This window comes from Pygoscelis adeliae, unplaced genomic scaffold (assembly GCF_000699105.1).
Source record: "Pygoscelis adeliae isolate BGI_AS28 unplaced genomic scaffold, ASM69910v1 Scaffold30, whole genome shotgun sequence".
Lineage (NCBI taxonomy): Eukaryota > Metazoa > Chordata > Aves > Sphenisciformes > Spheniscidae > Pygoscelis > Pygoscelis adeliae.
The window spans coordinates 1,898,846-1,921,602 of record NW_008823915.1 but is presented as its reverse complement, the minus strand read 5'-3'; the positions used below and the strand labels follow the sequence as shown (position 1 = coordinate 1,921,602).

At 45.7% G+C, this 22,757-nt stretch overlaps 2 protein-coding genes across 2 annotated transcripts in view; both read left to right on the top strand.

Moving 5' to 3' along the window:
- The window catches only part of NEU2 (sialidase 2 (cytosolic sialidase)), a 6,641-nt gene extending 1,622 nt beyond the window's left edge, over nt 1-5,019 (top strand). Inside the window, exons 2-3 of the mRNA XM_009319136.1 lie at nt 1,988-2,192; nt 3,970-5,019. Of these exons, the coding sequence (XP_009317411.1) occupies nt 1,992-2,192; nt 3,970-4,908 (1,140 nt within the window). The 5' untranslated portion in view covers nt 1,988-1,991 and the 3' untranslated portion in view covers nt 4,909-5,019. The remainder of the gene's footprint in view (nt 1-1,987; nt 2,193-3,969) is intronic.
- Nucleotides 5,020-10,174: 5,155 nt separating this feature from the next.
- INPP5D (inositol polyphosphate-5-phosphatase, 145kDa) overlaps nt 10,175-22,757 on the top strand; it is a 61,543-nt gene continuing 48,960 nt past the window's right edge. Inside the window, exons 1-2 of the mRNA XM_009319126.1 lie at nt 10,175-10,308; nt 15,331-15,394. Coding sequence (XP_009317401.1) covers nt 10,175-10,308; nt 15,331-15,394 — 198 coding nt within the window. The remainder of the gene's footprint in view (nt 10,309-15,330; nt 15,395-22,757) is intronic.

Here is a 22,757-nt window from a genome sequence, read left to right as displayed (position 1 = left end):
TGCCTAGTTGCACTAGGCAGGCTGACTAATCTCCCTTTAAATAATCTCCCTTTAAACAGTCTGGAAGCACTCTAGTGAGCTTCTGTTTCAGGAGCCATGAGAACACAGCCACAACTGTGGTATATATAAATAGCCAGATCCATGCTGGTAAGTAGTGAACAGCACAGTTATCTGTTCCAGGAAGGTCTTCCTATTTTCTTCATGTTCTTGCATGGATAGCTGCGATCAAATTCTGATAACATTTCTGTATAGTAGCGGTGCTGCTGCTTTTTCTCAGACTGCCATGTTGTCAGTGACAGTAAGGAGCGAGCAGCTACCATTTGGAGATAGGCTTCTATCTCCAGTGGCTTTGCATCTGAGTGGCAATGGGGCTGTGGCTTGCTGGGGTCTGTACAGCTGGCTTTAGCTAAAACAGTGTAGTTCTCACACCCTTTTGATCAGTGCTGTGAGTTCAAAAATCTCACTGATATTTATAGCATCTGGAAGGTGAAAGCAAGGAATATTTGAATGCTCACTGCCTAGCTATGGATCTGGATAGAGCATAATGTGATGGTCCCATCTGAGGAAGATGAACTTAGTTTATCTGTGCTGTTCTAACTCGGTAATCAGCACTGTTTAAAAAAAATAAATAAATACAAAACAATTGTTAACCAAGTTTATGTTAGTTATGCTGGCTAATATAATCTTTTCTCTTGTAATATGGAAGAGTGGAAACTATTCTCTAGGTAGGTATGTGCACTCTGCAGCAGCAAAGCAATCTTCAATTTGCCTCCATCTGGTCCTGAATTACCAAGACAGCCTTCAAACATAAGGATGTGATACATGGCCAATAGCCACTCCAGTGCTTTCCAAGATTTAGGTAAATAGGAGAATCCTCAACAAAGAGCACAGCAAGTCTTGCCTCAGCTGAGGTAGGAGGCATTTGAATGTCTTACTCATAGTGTATTGTCATCTTCTCCCTGCCATCCTACCCACTCAATGCGTCAGAGATCTAAGGCTTGATTTTTTTTTAACCATTTTTTAAAGTGTTTTTTTTCTCGCCCCGCCCTGCTGAGCAGAGGATATTCAGGCCTTCAGTTTCTGGTGCATCATGTCAGAGATCCTTTTTTCTCCCTTCCCCCCCCCGACATAATACTCTGGTAAAAACCCACGGGCTCAGGGGAAAATGAGCTCACAGGAGAGGCTTGGTGCAAGAAGACAGAGGGCTGAGTGGGTCACTTCTGAGGAGAAGAGAGACTATGTGGGGGCATAGCATAGACCAGTTAGATAGAGGCAGCTTCCCTAAACGCCCCCTCATGTTTGCCTTCCTAATGTTGCTTTTAAGTCACTGTACAGATGACACAATTTTTGCCTGGCCAGAAGTCCCACCCAATGCGGTGGGACACCATTCAGACTGTTCTTTAATCTTACGGGGGGAGGGATGTTCTCTTTCTTTCTCTCTTCATGCTCAGTGCTTACCATCCTCAAATAGGGGCACAGCTGGGTTCAGGGATTGCCTCAGTGTGTTGTTTACATGGGATTTTAAGCTCATATTTGGCAAAGCAGAAGTTCTGTGCTGGGTTTTGGAAACACTATCAACAAAGACAGTAATGGTCTTCTGAGGGAAAATACTATAATGTTTGATTAACAACAATCTTCTGAATTACAAAGCAAACCCACAAAAATCCCAGCCTGTGAATTTAATTAAAGAGAAAAAACAAACCACAGACAGCTTTTTCATTAACTGTATTTAGCGTACTTACCTTACATCACTCCAGTAAGATCAACCAGGCTGTTCCTGGGGTAAGTCTAGTCTGTGTTGCTAGCTAGTATGCAACACATCGGTTCTCTTTGGAAAAGCACAAGAAAAAGACAAAGCTGAAAGTAGCAGGAATTATGTTTCAATGCAGAACAAGTTCCACTGAGCAGGGAGGGCAAGAAGCAATGGAATCTGCCCCATTACATTCTGCAGGGCTTTTAGCAATGCATTTTGTCTTCTTCCCCCTAGCACGATGGCTTCGTTTCCTGTCTTGAAGCAAGAGACGTTGTTTCAGAACGGTACCTGGAGCTATCGAATTCCAGCCCTGCTCTACCTGCCGCGTTTCAGCATCATCCTGGCATTTGCTGAGGAACGAGAGGATGTGGTGGATGAACATGCCAAGCTAATAGCGATGCGCAGAGGCGTGTATGACCCAACCACGCACCACGTTCAGGTACCAGTGTGGGGAGAGAACAGGGGAGACTGCCCAACTGTACTGCTCCCTTGTCCCCAGATGAGTTGAATGTGTTTGCCCTCTCGCTGTAGGGAGAGTGCAGCTTCTCCTTCTCCCCAGTTATAGGAGACAAATCTGCTTATAAGTAATGCATGTGTCATTATAACTGCTGGGATTCAACCCCATAATTGGGCAGCTGTTAGGGGGACTAACGTGAGCAGGTGCAGCAGATTTTCTGGGGATGGCTTTGACCCATCATAGCAGAGCTGGGGAAGCAGATAGAGAGATGGGACAAAAGTCCTGTTGCAACAGCAAAGATGTGAAGGAGAGGCAGAAATGGGGAGTGCCGCAGGGACAGGGAGGAGTGAATTAGCAATCAGTGACTATTTTTTTTTTAATTCATCTTCTTAGGACTAATTTCTGGTTTAAAAAACAATTGAGAACAGCTAGTCTCCCCACGTGAAAGAGGGTCGTCTAGTTTGTCTGTGCCAGTGAATTGGCTACCTCATTAATCTACCAGTGGGTAGATTAAGTTATCTTGCTGGATGACTGGAGGTGGTGGATACTCTATTTATAATCATTTGTTGCATTTGAAAATGCGTTAATGTTTTGCGGGGGGGGGGGGGGGGGGGTGTGTCTTTTTTTTTTTTTTTTTTAGTCATTATCTCTTTCTATTCCAATCCTTCATTGGTGACTGGTTGTCTCAGATTATAGACTCTTAAGAGCTGGAGTCTGCCTAGCAGAAGCAGCCTCTGAGCGCACCTGCAGTGTCATACCATTCAGGTAACATCTTGTGTAAGTGTAACCCCCTGTAATTCAGTTAAGTAGGGCTCAGTTGGTCATAAACTTAGTAATTTGTGTTCACATGCTAGACTTTCTTAAAATGGAAATATTAAATATTCCAAAAAAGTTAATACTGGTTGAATAGACAAAGATAAGACATGACCAAAAAGGGTAATCAGCAAGTCAGGGTAGAAAAGCTAATTAGTATAATCTTACTGGAAAATACTGCTTCTTTTACCAAGCCAATAACACTACGTAGGAATAATTTTCTAATTGCAATGTTAGTGTTAGAAATGTGATTGTGTTATGTGCTAGTCATTTAAAGACAAACAGGGCTCAGAGGGTAGTTATACCTGCTCTGTGACCTGTTTTCTGCATCGGACAACTTGGGGTCCAAATTTCCACACCGGACTGTGTAAAGCCATGCAATCAGCTCTAGCGAGGGGCTTCAGTGTAGGCTGGGATGCCCATTCATACACAGATCAAAATGGAGGAATAGGAGTCTGAATAGAAAGGAATTTGTCAGCATCCAGGATATTTGAAAAGGGCTCAGTTATCTAGCCGACTTTCTAAGAAACACTGACACAGCACAGTGTCTGTACCAGCACACTTTGACCACTGGGCATGTCTGTGTGTCATATATATTTGTGAGAATTTCTGAAGACTCAGCTACTGTAGTCTTTTAAACAGTGTCATCAGACACTAGCTGCATTGAGACACAGAGCTGTCAGCTCCTCAGTGAGTAGTAATTAAAAAGAACATAATGCACCTGTTTGGTGAAGTGCATGTGCATTGTGTCATCCAAATAACTTTCACTTATGCTTGGCGATGCTGGTATATTGTTTTCCCATTTCTTGCTCTATCCACTAACTTGCTTCTCTTCTGTTCTTCTCATGCTCTTCTGTAGCTTTTATCCAGGCATCCTTACACTCTAACATGGATCTATTTGTAATGGTGTGTTCATTCTTGTCTCCCTTCACATGGGCCCTGGCAGTGGAATAGCATGGAGACCATTGTCAGTGCGCAGCTGAAAAACCACCGATCTATGAACCCCTGTCCTGTTTATGATGAGGTCTCAGGGAAACTGATCCTGTTCTTCATAGCTGTCCCAGGAAAGATCTCTGAGCAGCATCAGCTCAGGACAAAGATCAACCTGGTACGTCTCTGCTACGTCACTAGCATGGACCAAGGACACACCTGGAGCACTGCCCAGGATGTCACCAATGGTACCATTAGCACCGAGTACAAGAACTGGGCAACTTTTGCAGTGGGGCCGGGTCATGGATTACAGTTGCTCAATGAGGCCCGGAGCCTTGTGATTCCTGCCTATGCCTATCGTATCTTGGACCCTAAGCAACATCCCACCCCTCATGCCTTCTGCTTCATCAGCTCTGACCACGGGACAACGTGGGAGATGGGGAACTTCGTGGGGGAGGAGAGTGCGGTGGAGTGCCAGGTAGCGGAGGTGCACACCTGTGGCAGGAAGGTCCTCTACTGCAATGCAAGGAGCAGCAGGGGCGTCAGAATCCAGGCTGTCAGCTACAACCATGGGGTGGACTTTCAGGGAGGCCAGCGGGTTGAAATGCTAGTAGAACCTCCCTCTGGATGTCATGGAAGTGTTACTGCCTTCCCACCCCCCCCTGATGCCAGATGCCAAGATAGTTGGTTGCTCTACGCTCATCCTACAGACCCAAAGAGTCGAAGAGACTTAGGAATTTACCTCAACAAAAGCCCTTTAAATCCAGCACATTGGACAAAACCAAGCATCCTCTTCAAGGGCTTCTGTGCTTATTCGGATCTGCAGTACATGGGGGTTGGGCCAGATGGTTCACCCTTGTTTTCCTGCCTCTTTGAATATGGGACCCACCAACAATGTGAAGAGATAATTTTTGTAATGTTCACTTTGAAGCAAGCCTTTCCATCAGAGCGTTGAGTCTCGAGCCTTTCCATCAGCATCCCTCTGAAAACCACCTTTGCTGATACTTCTTTTCACTGTCCCTTCTCATCTTTCAGCAGAAGGGTTTTTTTTGTACTCCTCCTGCACCCTTAGTTTGACATTGGCTTGTGGTGTCTGTAGATTACGAAGTCTATTAAACATACTAAAACTGAACATGTTTGGTTTTGTCTTCTGTTGCTTGTTCTCCCTTCTCGCCTTTCCCTTTGGCTGCCATCTTAAACATCACGTGCTCAAAACAAGCATGACCTTTGTATAGGGCCTCTTGCCTTGAGGCCTAGGGACACGCACGCTGACCGCATAGGGACTGCGTGGGAACAGAAGGCAGCGATTTTATGCTGAGCTGTATTTAGTAAGTTGTGGAGAAAGTGCTAGAGAGGACACTGGGCTTAGTGCCCTGTATCTGCAGTTACCTTCTTCAGAAAACTGCTTTGGCTCTGGTTAGGTGCTCTTCTTGGACTTGCTGGCAACTCTAGGTTTCAGGGCTTGCTGTATTCTTGTTTCAAGCAAGGCCATGGGATGCCTTGCTCTTGGGGATATTCCTTGCCCACTTCTGCAGTGGATTTGGGGTTGCCTTGCTAGGTTCCCAGCCCCCCCAGGGACTTCTTACTTCCATTACTTCTCCTTACTTCCCATGCTGTATATTCTTGCTTATTCGCTCTTTTGCTTACACCACACTGAGAAGCTGCAGTTTTTCATGTGTAAGAAAACCACAGCCTCATGTGCTCCAGCTGTTCCCTCTCCCTGGGCAGTGACAGCAGGACCCATGCAGGACCCCAGGACCCCCCCATGTTTGGGGACAGGGCAAGTGGCAGAAATGGCATTTTGCCTGTATCGAAACTGCAGGATCAGGACAGGTCTGCAGAGGGAGCTCCCAATTTCTAGTCAGGAGGGGAAATACTTTCTGGTCTTTCTAACACAAGTGCTAAGCTATGATCCACATGGCAACTGCTCTTATCGCTGACAACCCAATGTCTTGCAAGCATGGCTGTTGTTATTGCAGAGTATTATTGGCATATGAGGCACTGCGTCAAATAAATATCATTGCCCCAGTTCCAGCAAATTGCAAAGGCACAGGTGTCAGGAAGGGGACCTGACCAAGCTCAGAGCAGCATGAGAGGTGCTCAAGCTGGAAGGCTTTCCAATATAGACAGATTTTTCAGCAGGTTTCTGAAGGAAACAGCACCAGTTTTGGTGAGAGTGAGACTATTCTGAGGCTACGGTGTGATTTGAAAGGACACATTATGCAGTGAGTAGACAAGGGGAGTGACCAGAAATGAATGGGTACCAAGGGAGACACGTCAGAGTAGATGAAGCTAGGAAAGCTTTACCCGTGCCTCTGGACAAAATTCTGCTTTATGAACCAGTCTGTGCTTGTTTGCTGTGTGCTGTATTCTGTGTGTGTGTGCACATGTGGAATGGCTCCAAGGAAAACATGTTTGTTTACTCTATTGGTGAAGAAAAATACCTGCTTTCCAGAGTGCCCTCAGAACACATCCTCTTTGGGGACCGCTAGCAGGTCCCATAGGATCCTTTGCACTGTCACTGCTCAGGTCTGCGAGTCTCTGCTTGCTCAGTGTTCCTACCCTTGCCTTTTATTGCTGATAGCTTTCAGGGGTAGTGGGAGAAGAGGCCCTGATTTTTCTCACTATCTAGGTTTGTTTCAGGGCACCTGGGGGCTGCAGGTACCAAGAGAGTGAAGAGATCTCATGGCCTTCACAAATACACCTGTAATTTGCTGAGCCTTGCCCGAGCAGCAGGTCAGTAACATGCTGGGCTGGAGTAGCACAGAGTGGCTCAGCTAACCAGTACTTTGTGGGTATTGCTCATGTGCTCTTTAGATGTAGGCCAGAGTCTAAACACACCTTTGTGGCCAATAGCCTGTTACTGATGCCTAATGGGGGAATGTTATATTTAGACTTCAGCAAAGCTGACTGCTGTCCTATAGACTTAACCTCCCTCATCAGGCATACTGTGAAAAACACTTGTTTCATGACATGAAAGTGCATATTTGAGAACTTTTCATCTGACCAAGCCTGGCAGCACCCATGCTGATGCGGTGCACAGGCTGAACATATGCGGGGGTTTTGGGTGACCATTGTGCATCTTGAATGATGCTACAGACAGTATTTACCTACTGGTTCTGGACAGGTGGGTGAGTTCACAGCCAGCTGGTACAATACTACCTGGACATCTGTAGCAAACCCAGTTTAGATAAAGTGTTTATTGCAATGTCTGAGAGACAGCTTGGAATAATACCCTAATGTGGGAAAAAATGTTTACTTTGAGTGTAGACTGCCAGGGCTGCAATTTTTTATTATCCAACGTCAAAACATGTCCCAGTTCTTTGTCTGTGGTCTCATTCTCTCAAGTAAGTTTAAATGAAATACTGCTGCCATTACCTAAAAGCTTCTGTTGAGTCTGGGTTGGATTTGTCTGGCAGATGTACCCATTATTCTTTTGTTTTACAAGGGTAGCTCTTACACGGTGCTTTGTCCCGACTGTGGGATGACAGTGTAGACTATTTGAAGCACATCCTATTCCTTGTGGAAACCTTAGGGCTGTGCTGGCTACATTCGTAGTATCACCTGGCCTGTAACTGGTGCAGCCTGATCACTGTACTCCCCCTCTATGGCAAACACTCTAGCTCCCCTCTAGATAACTTCTCTAATCTCTTCTTCTTCAGATCTACTCACCAGCCTTCTCTGACACAGGCACGAATGGAAAGAAAATTAATGGCATAAGCATCTCTTGCAGAACAGCCTCTTGTCTCTGTGCGGGACAGAAGTTACCACTGTCCTTTGGGAATCAGGTAGTTCAGGATATGCACGCACTTGTGTGCTGACCATGCAAGGATCGGTCTTTCTCCAGTGCTGCAGAGTTCACATGCCAGCACCATGAGAAGTAAAACAGATGCCATTTCCTCTTCAGACAGCGTTGAGAACGAGCTATTAGGGATCACAGAGCTGTTCATGTTTAGGATTGGGATTCACCTTTTGAGCAGCTGGAGCTGTAATGTGCTTTCTTTTAGGACCAAGAAATACTCACAGAAACCAGCCTGCACATCTTATTGCCTCAATCATCACATGTGTTTGGATCCCATCCCCTTGTTTATGTCTCCAATTCAAGGAGTTGTGTGTGGCTAGACAGGGGACTCACACATTTGAAGGAAATAGCAGCAGCTTGCTAAAAACTGAAGTTGGTGGCAGGATGGATAGGAGTTAAGTGTTAAGTATACAGCTAATCAGTCTCAGATGTGTAACCGGGGCTTGTACCTCTCTATTACCTTGTGTTAACTTGCAGTAGATCAGGAGAAGCTCTCCAAACACAGTTTCATTCCAGCAAAACTCATGTTGTGCAGCAGCTCTGTCCACTTTGCATCCACATATGGGTCTGTTGCATGGAGAGCACTGTGAGGTCAAGCAGTGGTTTGACATTCAGAGATGTTCTGCTTCCTGCTGCAGCTGTGCTCCAGAGAAGCTACTGTAAGTATCAGAAATCCCAAGGAGCTGGTACAGGTGAGGCTAGCAGCACACTATGGCCAGACAGGGCTGTCAAAGGAGCTGCACAGTACCTTTGCCACATGCAGACACTCTTCTCAGTGGGGAGAATAGGGTTTGTAACCACTCTGTAGCTTACAAGAGCTTACAGCTACTGTCCATGCAGAGCCACTTCATGGCATTTGGCATCTGATGCCATTTAGGCACCTGAATCCATGGGAGTTTGGCTCCTAAAGCCCTGTGTGGATCTGGGTGAAGCTGAAGGGCAAGTCCAGCTGAGCTAATTTTGGTCTGTAGGCAGTGCTTGCTCAGTGTGGACAGGAAGCCCTGCACATTGCAGTTCTGCCCATTTAGCATGGTCCTACGCTGGCCTCACAATTTTGAATTTCTGGTGCCCACAGTTTAATCGCAATGGCAGAGATTAAGCTGGACAATGCAGAGCAGATGTCTGGGTAACTGAAAGCACCAGGAAGGCCAGCAGGGATGAATGCTGGGCTGTACTGGTTCACTCTCCCTCTCCATACGCACAAATTCTAGTCTCTCCCAGTTCGGTGATAGGCTGCTCTCTCCTGTCTTGCTGTCCATGCTGCGTACAGGGGCAGCACTCCATACATGATCCAGGTACCATGGTTCCAGCACTTCTCCTGGCTCTGGGAGGTGAAGGTTGCATCAGGCTGGCAGTGTCTGTGCCTTTCCTGGGAACTCTCCCTCTGTACTCTGAGTCCCAGGCAGACTCCCAGCTCAGCTGCTGCTTTTAAGTATAGCTCAAACATGGATGTGCAGAAGTGCTGCCTTCAAAGGCAGAGTGGTTGGAGGTACAGGATAGGCAACCAAATTTGTCATGCAGGCAGCGCCCCTGTAGCAATGTCCTTGCTTGCTGCAAATGTGCCCCTCGTTGCTTTGCCTTGGAGACGCAGCACTGAGCATGCCATACAGCACAGACAAGGGGCAGATGTACAGACAAAGAAAAGGGAAGTGAAAGCTCCAGTTCTCCCCTCTCTGACGCAGGTTGTCAGATATGGCTTTGCTCCATCCCACCTTTGGGGATTCAAAGCAGGAAAGACCTTCGAATCCATCTCACAGTAGCTGACAGGGAGCTTTGGTCACAAATCCCCAGAGCAAATCAGCCTATAAGTCTGCTTCTGTGCATGGAAACATGCAGGGGTAATTTTTTTTCCAGTTCTTTGAAGTCCTCTCCACACACCTAGCTAGATGTGAGGACTAGACAAGGCAGGAATGGGGCAGTCAGTGCTAAGTATCCTAATGCACAGTGTGTTTCTGATCAGTCTGAGATTTATTTATTCCCCATGGAGACCTGTAGTGGGTAGGACAGACAGACAGGAAAAAGATTGAAACTCAAAGGGTCTGGCAAGAGATCGTAAATGGGACAGCAGGCCACCAAAGCCTGGGGGACTGAATCGGTGGGGGAGCAGAAGAGATCTCCAGCTGCGCCTTTTTGATACAGAGTATTAGGACATGAAGGGGGAGGGAAAGGCAGGGGACATGGGCTTGCTAGTCACTTCAGCTGCAGCACGAAGAGGGAGAGCGGGGGCTGCAGGAACATGTCACACTCACTCTCTGAGCTGTTTGAGTTGAGGAAGTTGTCCGCGGCTGAGTTTCCTTTCCCTCTCTGTACTATTGAAACAGGAAGCTGGTGAGCTGAAGCTGCCTGATTGTTACACACAGACACACAGGCAGCTCTGGCAGCTCCTGGGTTGGCATTCAGGTTTCCTCCAGCTCCAGCGATGGATCAGTGCTGGTACCACGGCAACATCACTCGCTCCAGAGCTGAAGACCTGCTCTCCAAAGTAGGCAAGGATGGCAGCTTCCTTGTGCGGGCCAGTGAGTCAATTGCTTCGGCATATGCACTCTGCGTGCTGTAAGTACAGCTTTCAACCTCGCGCTTCACGCAGACACTTTTGTCCCCGCTTGTGCAGGTTGTTACCCCCTGCACCCTCTCCAGGACAGAGGCAAACGGCCACTGTACTCACTGGGAAGCTGGAACCCACATCAGAGCATGGCTGGTTTCAGCTGACTGGGCCACAGGGTAGGGAAGGGTTGGGAGCAGTGCCAGGCTGAACAAACCCATATTCTTTTACTGCTGTACTGCTCACGCTACTCTTGCCCCTGATTCAAAAGGAGAGAATAATCAAAGATACTGCGGCTGTGCTCTGAGAGAAAATAACCCCTTGACCTCTTTGAGCCTGTTAACAACTTGGGTCAGGTATTTACATTTAACAACTCAAGTACTGAGCTTGGTACCCTCCTAAGCACTTTTCTTGCTCTGGTTCAGTGTGTGTTTGACGCACCTGCCTGTACAACGCTGTGTCCCATTCAGCAAAAGGCTTGAAATAGTTCCTGGAGCTGTGCATGATACACCCAGCACAGCGGTGGTTCTACCTGCATCATTAATGTGGCTCACAGGGTAAATATTTCATGTGGGAAATAGGGAGAGGAGAGAAGTGCTGGCAGCCCTGATCCTCCCATTCTGAGTTGGGGCTGGGGACCAGAGAGCAAGGCCTCCTGCTCTGGGTTTGTGAGGGGCAGGTGTTATTCCTGGAGGCAGGAGTGCAGGGGCAAGAGGAGACTGAAGTCAGTAGAAGTCTGAGGCATTTGACTTTGTATTACAGAGAGATAAGACAGTTGCTCTCTGCTTAGGAGAAATCAAGAGAGCCTCTGTGAGACCCTGTTCTGCCTATCAGATCCTCTTTGCTGCCATTGTGCAGCGGATTAGTAAAATTTATTTCAACCTTACCCCACATTAAATTACAAGCAGGTTTCTCAGGGTAGTTTCTTTCTGAAAGTATATTTCTTGCAGTGGTAAAGGTGGTGCTGCTGTTTATAACTCTGGTCTAACTGCTTGTCTCTGAGGTCAGACTTCTGGTGACAGCAGTCTGCTGCAGAGGATTCATCTGCAGAAAAGCATGGGGCTGGGTAACTGCCCTGTAAGCGTAGGTGTTGGACTATGAGAGATCGGTGGCTGGGTAATGGGGGTGTTCACAAAGTGCAGAGAGCCTCTGTGCCTGCCTGTTAAGATGTTTGTAATAACATGGGGAAGAGTTTTGTCTTTCTGGGGGGAGCAGAGAAAGAAGGGTGGCTGCAGATGAATAGCCAGGACAAGCAGGAGGAAGGAGGGGCAATCATGTAGCACGGTCTGAGGGCCCAAGTTGCAAGTCAGGGAACATTTTACTAGAATAGACTGTTGCTTCCATTGAGTGTTTTTAGTATGACCCCTTTGATTTGCCTTGTAACCAGAATATACACAAAATATGTCTATGGAGTGATGGTGGGGATTAAAGAAAGGGAAGGTGCTGTAAAAATGTCTACTAACATGCATTTGCATAAGTTTTTCCATTGTAAATGTTTACACAGCCAACTTTGAAAGCCTTTTGTGACTTGAGAGACATGGGATCAGGAAATAGAAACAATATCATGACCAGGATTTTCTGAACCGGGAGCCAAAGGTTATGTTCTTAAATCCATTCTGAGGTGGCTAACATGAATGGTTTGATTAAAGAAATGGGGAGCACCCAGCCAAGAGCAGACGGATCTGTGGTGTGAAGGGCTGGCATTAATTACGGTCTGAGAAATGTCACACAAACTTCTGACAAAGTACCTAACAAGCTTTCAGCTTATGCTGGTTTGCAGTGAGTTTGTGAAGAGAAAGGGTTAAAGGTGGTGAATAAGTCTTTCCCTCAGAATGTCATCTTGACAAAATGGGCAGCTTTGCTGAAGCTGAAAACTTCCTCAGAGATGTATCAGTTTCAGCTGTGTTATTGACTGGAAGGTGTTTGAAGTTTGAGCTCTTCAGTTACTTCTGTTTAAAAAACAGAGAGGCTGGAGACAAAGAATGACAGAGAGGGGGGAATTGAAAGCCTGACTGCAAAAGGCTTTCACAAAAACAGAATTATGTTGAAAGTGAGAAAGTGTCAACTATGTATAGATAAGGAAAACAAAAAAACATGAAATTTGCTCTGAAAAAGAAGAGCCATATTCTACAAAGCTCTAATATTTATTGGGCAGATCAGTCAAAATCCAGCAAAAGCACTTACTATATCATAGAATGAAATAGTGATTTTCTTGAGATCTGCTTTAGGAAAATAGGGTTTGTATAAATATAGACAAGTAAGGGAGGTGTATTTGCAGGGCCTTTTAAGAGTGCCTCCCCCCCTTTTCTGAAACTTAGAACAGCAGCATTTAACTTAGCAGAGAGCTGAAACAGTCAGCAAATGCAGAGGGAACGCTCCTCCCCCTGCACTGCTGTCCTCTGCTCTGCTGGTCACACTGCCCCATAAAAGGCAAGAAGCAAAGCCATTTTCCTCCTCCTTTCTCTGTGCCTGGATCATTTGATCTGCCAGTTTATTCACAAGAAGGGGGCTCTTTGACTTACTTGGACGGGAATGCCTGGATCCTGAAATCAAAAAGAACCTGCTTAGTGTTCACAGCATGCTGCACCTGAACTGGTATCATTCCTCCAGGGGATCTTCTGTTGGTGGTTTGTGTGTGAATGGCTGCAGGATTAACAGCACTTCTAGAGATGACCCTCAAGGCTAGCTGCAGCTTTGGGATCCCTCTCAGAGGACACTGCCTGTGAGATGCCATTTCCAGCCCTCTGGGGGGACGGCCTCTCTCATGGTGCACTTAGCACCATGCCTAGCATGATAGTCCTGTTTAGGATTTCCAGGAACGCCCAGTATGCACATCATCACCTGTGCATAAAAACACGTACAGCAGGAGAGGAAAGAGAAAATACAAGCCTCGTCCCTTTTCCTCCTTTGGTTGGTTGTCTCAACCAACCAAGACAGAGATGGCAAAGTACTTGGAGACATGTTTAAGCTGAGGCTAATGTATTTACCCCCCACATAGACAGCCTGAACAGTGGTTGAGCAGTTCTGAACTCAATCCAGTTTTTATGGAGGACCTGGAATGTGACAGTAATTGGGGCCACATAACTTAACAGTCAGGACGCTGAGAGAGAAAGCCTAAGGGTAGAAATGGAGTAAGAGTCCCAGTCTTCTCCATCCACATGCACTAAATTAGGGGACTGCTAAAGAGGATTCCTGCTTTTGATCCTAGGAAGTGCTCCTCCCTGCTCCTGTCTCACCCAACAGCGCTTCTTTCCTTGCTCTTCCACTGATCTCACATACCCTCAGCTTAAACTTCTTTACAAGTATTATGACAGCAGCCTCGTAAGGCCTGTGTGATGGGGGCACTTTCTGTGAAGGTAACAAGGAGGGTCCTCTTGTGACAAACCATTGAGCTGGTTTGTTTATCACTTTCATAATCTCCACACACACAAATTTTCTCTCATCAGCTGCATGAGCAGTTCTGCTTAGCCCTGTTTGCATATCAGCAGGAGGAAATGGTGTAAGAGAACTGCATTGACAGATAAAAACAAAACCCATACCCTTCCTTGGGGCATATCCTCATCTGGCGTTGATTGCCCTGGGCTTGGTGAAATTAGCAATGTTGTGGCAATCCAAAGCAGTTGGAGATCGTGTCTGTGACTTCCAGCTCTGTACCAGATCCTCAGCTGTGTGAATGAATAGGTGCCTGTCTTGCATTGCTTAGTAAAGTGGTACTGAGCTCTGGGAGCAGTTCTAATTCTTTTGTGTCCTTTGCATTAATGCCATCAAAAGATACAGGTTCATGTGGATACATGACAAAATTCTCCAAACACCCTGCAAAAACTCAGCTATGATTTATGAGTAATTTCTTTTCATTTCCAGTTGCTCTTTGTGACTCCTTGTATAAGGCTGCCTAAAACCCTGGCAATCTCTCTCTCTCTCCTCTGCATGGAATGATTCTGAAAGGCATGTGATGAATAGACTCACAACATAATTGTAAAAGAGATGAGGATGTTTTATTGATCTGTCTGATCTCCCCAGCTGGGGGGCTGACCTCAGCCCATATTTCATAATTCCACAGGTAATGCAGTGTTTCTGTTATGGCCAAGGAAGCTCTGAGAGTGGATTCTGTTTTTTCCTTTGAGAGGAAGGGGTTGAAACCAGCATCGTTTGTTGGCTTGAAGCCATATTGTATGTTTTAACAGAGTGTTTTGCAGGTGACTTAAGAGATTTGACTAATCTGTTGTTCACTTGGGAGAAAGGTAAAAATATATTTTTTAGTCAACACTTCTTGGGCAAGCTCCACAAAGCTCAGCAGCTGCTGAGGAAGGTCATGCTTACCATGTTACAGCACTGCTCAGGCTTCCCTTGGGCTCTTGTGCATTAATGTGGCCCTCCACTGGGCAAAAGACTCCTTCATCCCTCCTTAAATAAGAATCTAATTGAATTTAGCTGGGACAAAATGTTCGTTATGGCTGATCTACAGATGCACATGTGCGGTGTGCATCCGCACCAGGATAGCGAGATGGGTTTTCATTTAGGCTGTTGTTTAGGATTTGTGCATGAAAATGTGCCTAGCAATCAGCTGTCTTACTGTGATTTAGCTGAAATCTATTATTTGTTTTTTCCAATACAAGTCAATGCACATACTAGCCCTTCAATTTACTCATTCATTGCTGATTTTGGCCCTGTGTCTTTTGGATTTCTGCTTTTTCATTCCTTCCTGAGACGCCCACTCTACTGACAGCTAGAGCCATTTGGTGTTTTCTTTCTTTCCGGCCAGAAGAAGAGTTGAATAACTCACTCTGAGGCTGATGCTGATATCACTTTTTGCAGTGACATCTGCAAACATGTTTCAGTGACCAGGAACACTTCAGGTTTGTGTTAGTTCACAGACTCCAGGGAAAGAAATAGAGAGAAATGTTTAAAACCGTTGTGCATGAAGCCATCTATGTGTCTCGGGATCTTCCAATACCTTTTCTCATGGGGAGGGGTGCCACGGTGTGATTCCCTTCTGCAGATGGTCTAACTATATCTCCTCTGATCTGTTCCAGGTTCCGGAATTGCGTTTATACCTACCGAATCCTGCCCGATAAGGAAAATAAGCTAATTGTCCAGGTAAGCCATGCTGTGTACCATTGAGTTCCACAAAGATGCACCTAAGACCACTCACTGCTTTTTTTCGAAGTAGTTCTAACACCAAGAGAAAAAGGATATAGGGAGTTAAACTAATGCCCCCGGCCAGCACAGTGCTAGTCTCCAGTCCACTGCTATGGAGATTTTAGTCTCTGGTCCACTGCTATGGCCATCCGCACACTCTTTAACACGTGTGCCTTCAATTCAGTGGCACTGCCATGTTTTATGTAACTGAGAACCTCAGCCTGTGGAATACCTTTTCCTCTGAAGCCAGCTTCTTATCAATACATTGTGGATCTTTTCAATCCAAAATTGCAGCACAATTTACCTACACCCAGAGAATGTAGATTGAGTTGTAGTCTCAGGATCCAGAAAGTACCAGGATTGAGGGCAGGAGTTTCAGACCTTCTGTTTATTCCTATTCTGCTTTAGTATCCTGAATGAGCCACTTCCCCTTCCTGTACCAACTCTCAGCCCTTGTTTTCTCAATATAGATCATGAAACTTGGGGTGGGGAGGGAAGCATAGTCTCTTGCAGCCCCAAGAAGCAGGTATGGGTTTACTAGGAGGCAGTGGGGACTGTAGCCTACGCATCCTCTTAGCACAGCCACTGCTGCATGGGCATTCCCTGTAAAATTAAATGGAAATGCCCATGCTACCCATGTGCCCCAGTCTGCCCTTCTATTCAGAGTGGGTCTACATTCGTTCCTTCCCATTTCAGATGACAATTAGCTTCCCACACTAGAAATACAGATTTCTACCAACTCCATGTGCAGCTCACGTGGCTCACATGCACCATGTTACTTATGTATTTCCTGATGTGCTTCAGGGGCATCAGTTTTTCTTTGAGATCTGCACCAAAGAGGCAGCATATCTGAAACTAGAGTGGTCAGGTTAGTGAGAACGGTTGAGTGCTGGCAGCTTTCTTTCAGCTGTGGGCTGTTGATAAGCGTTGTGGATTGTGTGTCCTGGGTGCACGCACCCAGCCTGGCTCCCTCAAGAGCCACTTTTGGGTGGCTCAGGCTCAGGCTTTTCTTAGGAGCCCCACTCAGGTGCAGCTCTGCACAAACACAGCTGTATTGCCACCAAGGCCAATTCCAGGTTCTTGGCGCTGTGCCCCGGAGGACTGTGTGCCCAGGGCCAGCCACCAGTTATCAGCGCGGTGTCCCAGTTGGCCTCGCCAACTACAGCTGTTTTCCCCAGAGCTGTTGAGGTACCTCTGCCTTGCTTGCCACAGCACTTCTGTTTCCAAGGAGGAACTGGCAGCAGGATACTATGCCAGACTTGACCTGGGTTCATATGTGTTACTATAGCATGTCACCAAAGCTAATCCGTCTTCCCAGAGCACTGGGCAACACTGTGCAGAGGAACTTGTGCAGGTTCTGCAGGCTGCTAGCGTGGGGCCAGCACTCAGCTGGAACTGTGTTCCTGTCGTTCTGATCTGGCTCCACACACTATGCTGCAGGCTGTTTGTAGTAATACTTAATTTTTCTCCATCATCTGATGTATCTCAGCCTTATTGTCCTAAATAATGTGTTTTGGCATATTGTGCTGGTGTGATGATGTGTTGTGATGGTAAGATAGGTGTCCAGAAGGCGATAAGGTGTTTATCATTATTTAGAGTACCTAGAGCACCTGCAGAGATCAGGATCTCATTGTGCCTGAGAGCTCACAAGTGAAGGACCCTAGGCAAGGAGAGTGTTGGGGAGACCTGAGGCCCAGGCAATGGGTACAACTATCCAAGTCCCACAGCAGCTCTATGGCAGAGCCAGGACAGGAGCCTGGCACTGCTAATGATGTCCTTGCTCTTTGCACTGGCACCATGATGAGGAGGGGAACTTGTGGAACCCTAACTCTGAATGGGCTTGGGGTATGAATTTGGCAGCTGCTTTGTCTTTTAGAAAACAAGCACAGAAATGACCATATGTTGGCTTTTCACCTGAGGGAGAGGAACAAAGAAAGGCCAGAGGTTACCCGCAAAGGCAGCTACACAACCCAACACTTTGCCCTTATGTGCCCTGGATGGGCCTCGGCACCTTGGGCAAGGCCTGGCCCCACCTCAGCTGTCCTGCTGGCATGTCATGTGAGCGATGCTGAACATGCAGCCTGGCCTGCAGCCTTTTCAAGAAGGGCACAGATGCCACAAGTTACAAGAGGGTTTGAAATCTGAGTTCAGAGCAACGTGCCTGTGTGCAGGCAGCTCTCCAGAGAGTGCTGGGCTGCAGGCTGCTCCCAGGACCTGCCAGCTAAGGTATAGTGCAGACTTGGCATGTAGTTCTGCACATCTGGGAAGATGCGAGTAATGTTTCCCAGTTTGTACTGGATCTGTAATTGTTTCTGCCATGACAAAGGGCCTGTTTTCATGTACAACTATTCCTTTTGTCCACAGATCAGAGCACTGCAGCCATAAGAAATCAGTATTTCTCTCTGCTGTAGCAATGGGCAGCTCTCATGCTGGATCGAGGTTTATGAACAAGCACAAGGTGTGACTGATGTCCATCAGCTCAGGCTTTCCCCACCACACACACCTTAACCTTCTCACTTTCTAGTTCTCTGTAGAGAATTCTGCAGGGTATTATTTACCAAAAAAAATGTTCTCATCCTCTCTGCGGAGGGATTATTGGATGACTGCTGGATCCAGACAGTGTTATTAGGACTCCTTGGGATCTTTCTCAATGAAACCTTTTGAAATCTACTAGATCTGTTAAGGAAGTATGATCTATCAGAAGTTCACCCGAACTGATTTGTAAGATTCTCTTGGAATCTGTGTTGTGATTGTGAGGGATTTCTCTTGGGATGCAGAGGGACTGTGGTGGAATACCTTTGTATGCTGGGTTGCCAGGATCTGTAGCTTAAATATCAGGAGTAGGCTAAATAAAGTGTGTTGTTAACTCATGTTTTGAAGACACAACACCTCCCGTTTTGTGCTGCTTTATTCCAGTTCTGTGGGAAAGGCAGAAGAAGGGGGCTGGCTTCTTCTGGCAAGAGAGAGATGCAGTGAGAGTTGTAATTGAGGCTCAGGGCAAAACAGTCTCACGTTGTTGGCTGCTGTTCTTGGTATATTGTTCCAGCTGGGCCAGACTTTTTTGGTTGCTTGTCTGCTGACTTTTGGATAAAACAAAAACTACTTCATGTGTATTAAAAGATCACATTTTTGAAAAGAATAGTTATTCTGTGCAAGGATGTAAAAGCTGTTGAATAGAAAGGAGTTTTGACATTTTAAAAAGTCCCATTAAAAAGGAAAGAGTCTACTAATCCTATGGAATTAGATCAGGTGTTAAATTAATACAGCGATCAGTAGATGCTTCTCATTTCTGGGTTTATTTAAAAAAAAAAAAAAAAGACATAGGAAAGATTCAATACGAAATCCTGAGATTAGCCTGTATTAGTTACAAATATGGGCCCTGATCATGCAATGTGACCTTTTTTGTCTGCACAGTGTTCCTTCCTGAAGCTAACAAAGTTGTCTTCCTGCCCAGATCTGGGCTGTTGTCTGTCAGGCATTTTTCATGATGACAGCAGGTTCAGAAGACATGTAATATCACAGCTACATACACAGCACTTGTGACATAACAGCTCTCCCTCTGCCACTCTGCGGACTTTCTTCACCCGTAAAGCTGCAAGTTGCTTCACTTTTTTTTCACTCTTGGAGAGTAGATTTCATTTTTCTTTTTTTAATTAGAGCCTGATCTGGCATTAGTGGAATGACACTCAGTGTCATTTTTTGCATGGTTAAATTAACTGTTCAAGTACAGGTGGCAGAAAGGGAGGTACATATTTTTGCATTCAGAAGTGCACATTTTTGCATTCAGGCTGAAGAAAAAAATATTTGCATATGTCCTTCCAATATTTTGTGGCATGCTACGTGATCTGCCATTGGGTTTCTACATCTGCAGCAACGCTACAGCAGTTAGCATAGTCAGAAACCTCTCTTGCCTGCCATATCTGGAATCAAAATAGTATCCCCCCAAAACATATCAGGCCATAGTGGTTACAGTCATAGACTTTTTTCTTCAAACACAAATATCTCTTCTTTCCTTTTTTTTTCCTGGGACTGCTGAATTTTCTTCTTCCATTACTTGAGACTTCAAAATATAGGCAAAGAAATCCATGACTTGGATGAATCAAACTCTTATCCTGCTGATGAAAACATATTTAAGGAAGGAGGGGAGGAGTAACAAAAATCCCTTGAAACACAGGATCTGTAACAGCAAATAGACTTCTTTGTCCTTAGGCTGAGAACAATAAGTCATCAAGATATCTCTGTTAGCCTGCAGACTCTCACTGTAGTAAAACACTGAGAACTGAGAAGCTGAGGCAGGAAGAGAGCAAAAAACATACAGTTATACAGAGATCCAGGAGCAGGGGCACGAGGCTGGAAATCAAGTGCCCTCGAGTTAGCTTAGCTGCTACCTGCCTGTCGGGCAAGTCACAGCTGGGATACTTCAACTTTCTGCTCTGTAAAAACAAATATGATTTTCCCTTGCTCAAATGGGGAGGCATAATCAATGCAGAGTTGTTGAAAGTTTGGGGACTAGCTGAGTGTAATCATGTTTGTGCAAGAGGGTCAGAGCAGCAAAGGAGACTTTGGGAATCACAAGATCAAACTAAACAATAAACTGAAGACACTAAAGCTGTCTTTCTAAGCCAGGCATCTCTGCTCAGTTCTTGTCACTCAGATTGGTAGAAGGTAAAACTTTCCTATGTTGTCACTTAACACGTCCCATTTATGCAACTAGCTGAGGTGTCAATATGACCCTCATCACTGCACAATCTGAATTCCTTGTGATCTTAGCATCTCCTCAACGAGGGGAAATGCTCTTATTCCCATTTTACAAATAGGGAACTCAGTCCCAGTCTGTAAAGGAGGGGTTACCAAAAATAATTTTAAATAGCTGTCCCTTGCTGACTTTCACAGGATCAGAAGATGTGTGTGGTATATCAGTATTCATCCTCCTTCATTTTAGATGTGCAGTCAAAGCTGTCATGTAGTCAAAGCTGAGTTCTGTAGTCAGTTGGGAAGAAACAGGTTTCTGACCTGGGTGGGCTAAATTGTCCACAGCAGGTCCTGTCTCTCTCTGTTGCCTAAAGAGCCTGGAGAACACCCTTAGACTGCCAGACTTAGCAGGCTGAAGTCAGGTAAGGAGATTCCCATTACAGCTGACTCTTATTCAGTTGGAGAAGACGCTGAGGTCAAAAGCTGCGGTTGAAAAACTGTGATACTGTCTCTGCCTAATGCTTTACCCTGTATTGTCCTTATATACTGTAATTTTAAAAACTCGCTGTCAAGACTATAACCTGCCTCCTGAGTGAGGATGCTTGAAAGAGGTGGTGAGAAGGAAGAAGACACTGGAGTTGGCTGGTCAGTAAATATGGATTGGTATAGGGTAGTGTGGTAGCATCTCTAAAACCCTGTGGAGTTTGATCTCTCTAGATTTCTGGCTCATCTCAAATAGGAGTTCACAGCTTGTGTTATCTGATGGCTGTTTGGCAATCTAGCTGCTGTGCAATCAGTCATTTCTTAGTGACAGCTAGATTGCATCTTAGTTTATGCTCATAGTCTATCAGATAACACTTCATAGATTGTTTGCAGGATCAAGCACTTACCTCGTGCTGCTCTGTGTGAAGGCTGGGGGGAGATATCCTGATGGACAGATGTCAACATTGCACAAACGGGGCTGTCACCAAAGATGCCTGTGCTAAAGCCACTTGAGGCAGAGTCAACCTAGTAGTTTTGGGAACAGCTTTAGCTTGTTGCTAAAGGTGGAGTCTCCTTAAGAAACTGGGGCATCTGCAGAGCAGGATTTTGGCAGCTCAGTGCCATGGACAGATTTTAATAGTTGTGTGCTGTATCTTCCTGTGCTGTGTGGCACAGTCTGGCCTCTGAGTTTGAGGAAGGCACAGCCTCCCAGTGCTTTCCCGTGGGCATGACCTGATGCTTTAGCTCAGTCACGTAACATTCCCATTCTGCAACTGAGAACTTGAACCACACACATTTGTCCACCACCTCAGCGCTCAGGCCTCACCCAACCACTGCTGCTTCCTTCTGGCAAGGGCTTTCCCTCTTCTTCTTGCCAACATGTTTTTTTTTTCTTGTATTACCCTTAAGTCTGCTGTCCCATTCATGCCGCTAGCTGAGCTCTTGCTTCAAGTCGTGTACCTGCCTTGAAATGTTGCGGGCTGCCAAAAAGCGAGGTTAGCGGCATGAATGAGAAAGCAGACCTAAGGGTAATACAAGAAAAAAACAACCAGGTTGGCAAGAAGGAGGAGGAAAGAGCACCCTTGAATGGTGCTCATCATATCTTTTGGCTGCCCTGCAGGAGAAGGCAGAAATAGAGCTTGGCTTGAGCAGGAGTAGGAACTACTTTACATTTTCAAGCGAACTGGAAAATTAAAAAAAATGCATTCAGGTGAAATGTTTCATTTTGATTTTGAGCTTTTCAGAAGTTATCACAGTGTTTCCAGGATGTTGACGAAAAATGTTATTCAGACGGAGAAACTGGATCATCCTTTTGAAGAAGTCCAGATAAGCAATTTTGAACTTTTCATCTTTTTTTTTAAATTAATGGGGGAGAGGGGGGTTGAATGAAGTCTATGCCTTGCATAGCACATGCTCCAAGCCCCTTCATTTTTTCAATAAACTTTTTTTTTTTTCTTTGAGCATAACTGTTTGACCAGCTCCAGAGTTTGGCAATTTCTGTGGATTACCTTGTCAGAAGGAATCGCAAAAAGCTGCTTTCTTCTCACGCTGCATAAGAGACTATATTACAGTATGGAAAACATTAGTATTTTTAAAGTTACTGCCTGTCTTTTTCTTTCCGCTTCACCTTCCTGGGCTGTCCTAGCTGCCCGGCTCCTTGAGAGAAAGCAGCGGTGTGCGTGCATCTTCCTGTACTCTCCTCTGTGGGTAAATGTGGGAGACGTTCATTTTGCAGTTCTGGTGCCAGATCATCATTTTGGTGAGCATGAACACTGCTTGCATTCATGCTGAAATTCACCATTGCTGCAAGGGCTTTTTAAAAATTACTTATATTTATACTTACTACTTGTTGCAAAGGGAGGGCCCTGACCCTATTTACTTGTAGGTTTTGCTGACTTCAGTGAAAATTATAGATGCCCCGGCACCACTGTTTTACATTGAGTGATCATCTAGCTTTTTTTTTTTCCCCTGTTAATTTTTTCTAGTCTGATACGAGGCTGTGTGCAACAGGAAACAAATGGTGCTATGTGAGCAGTTAGAAAGCAGGCCAGCAGCTGTGACTCACTGTATCAACTGACACTGAAGCTCTAGGTTACCAGTGTACTTACAGCACTGGCTCCCAGAAGGTAGGAGAGCTGATAAATAC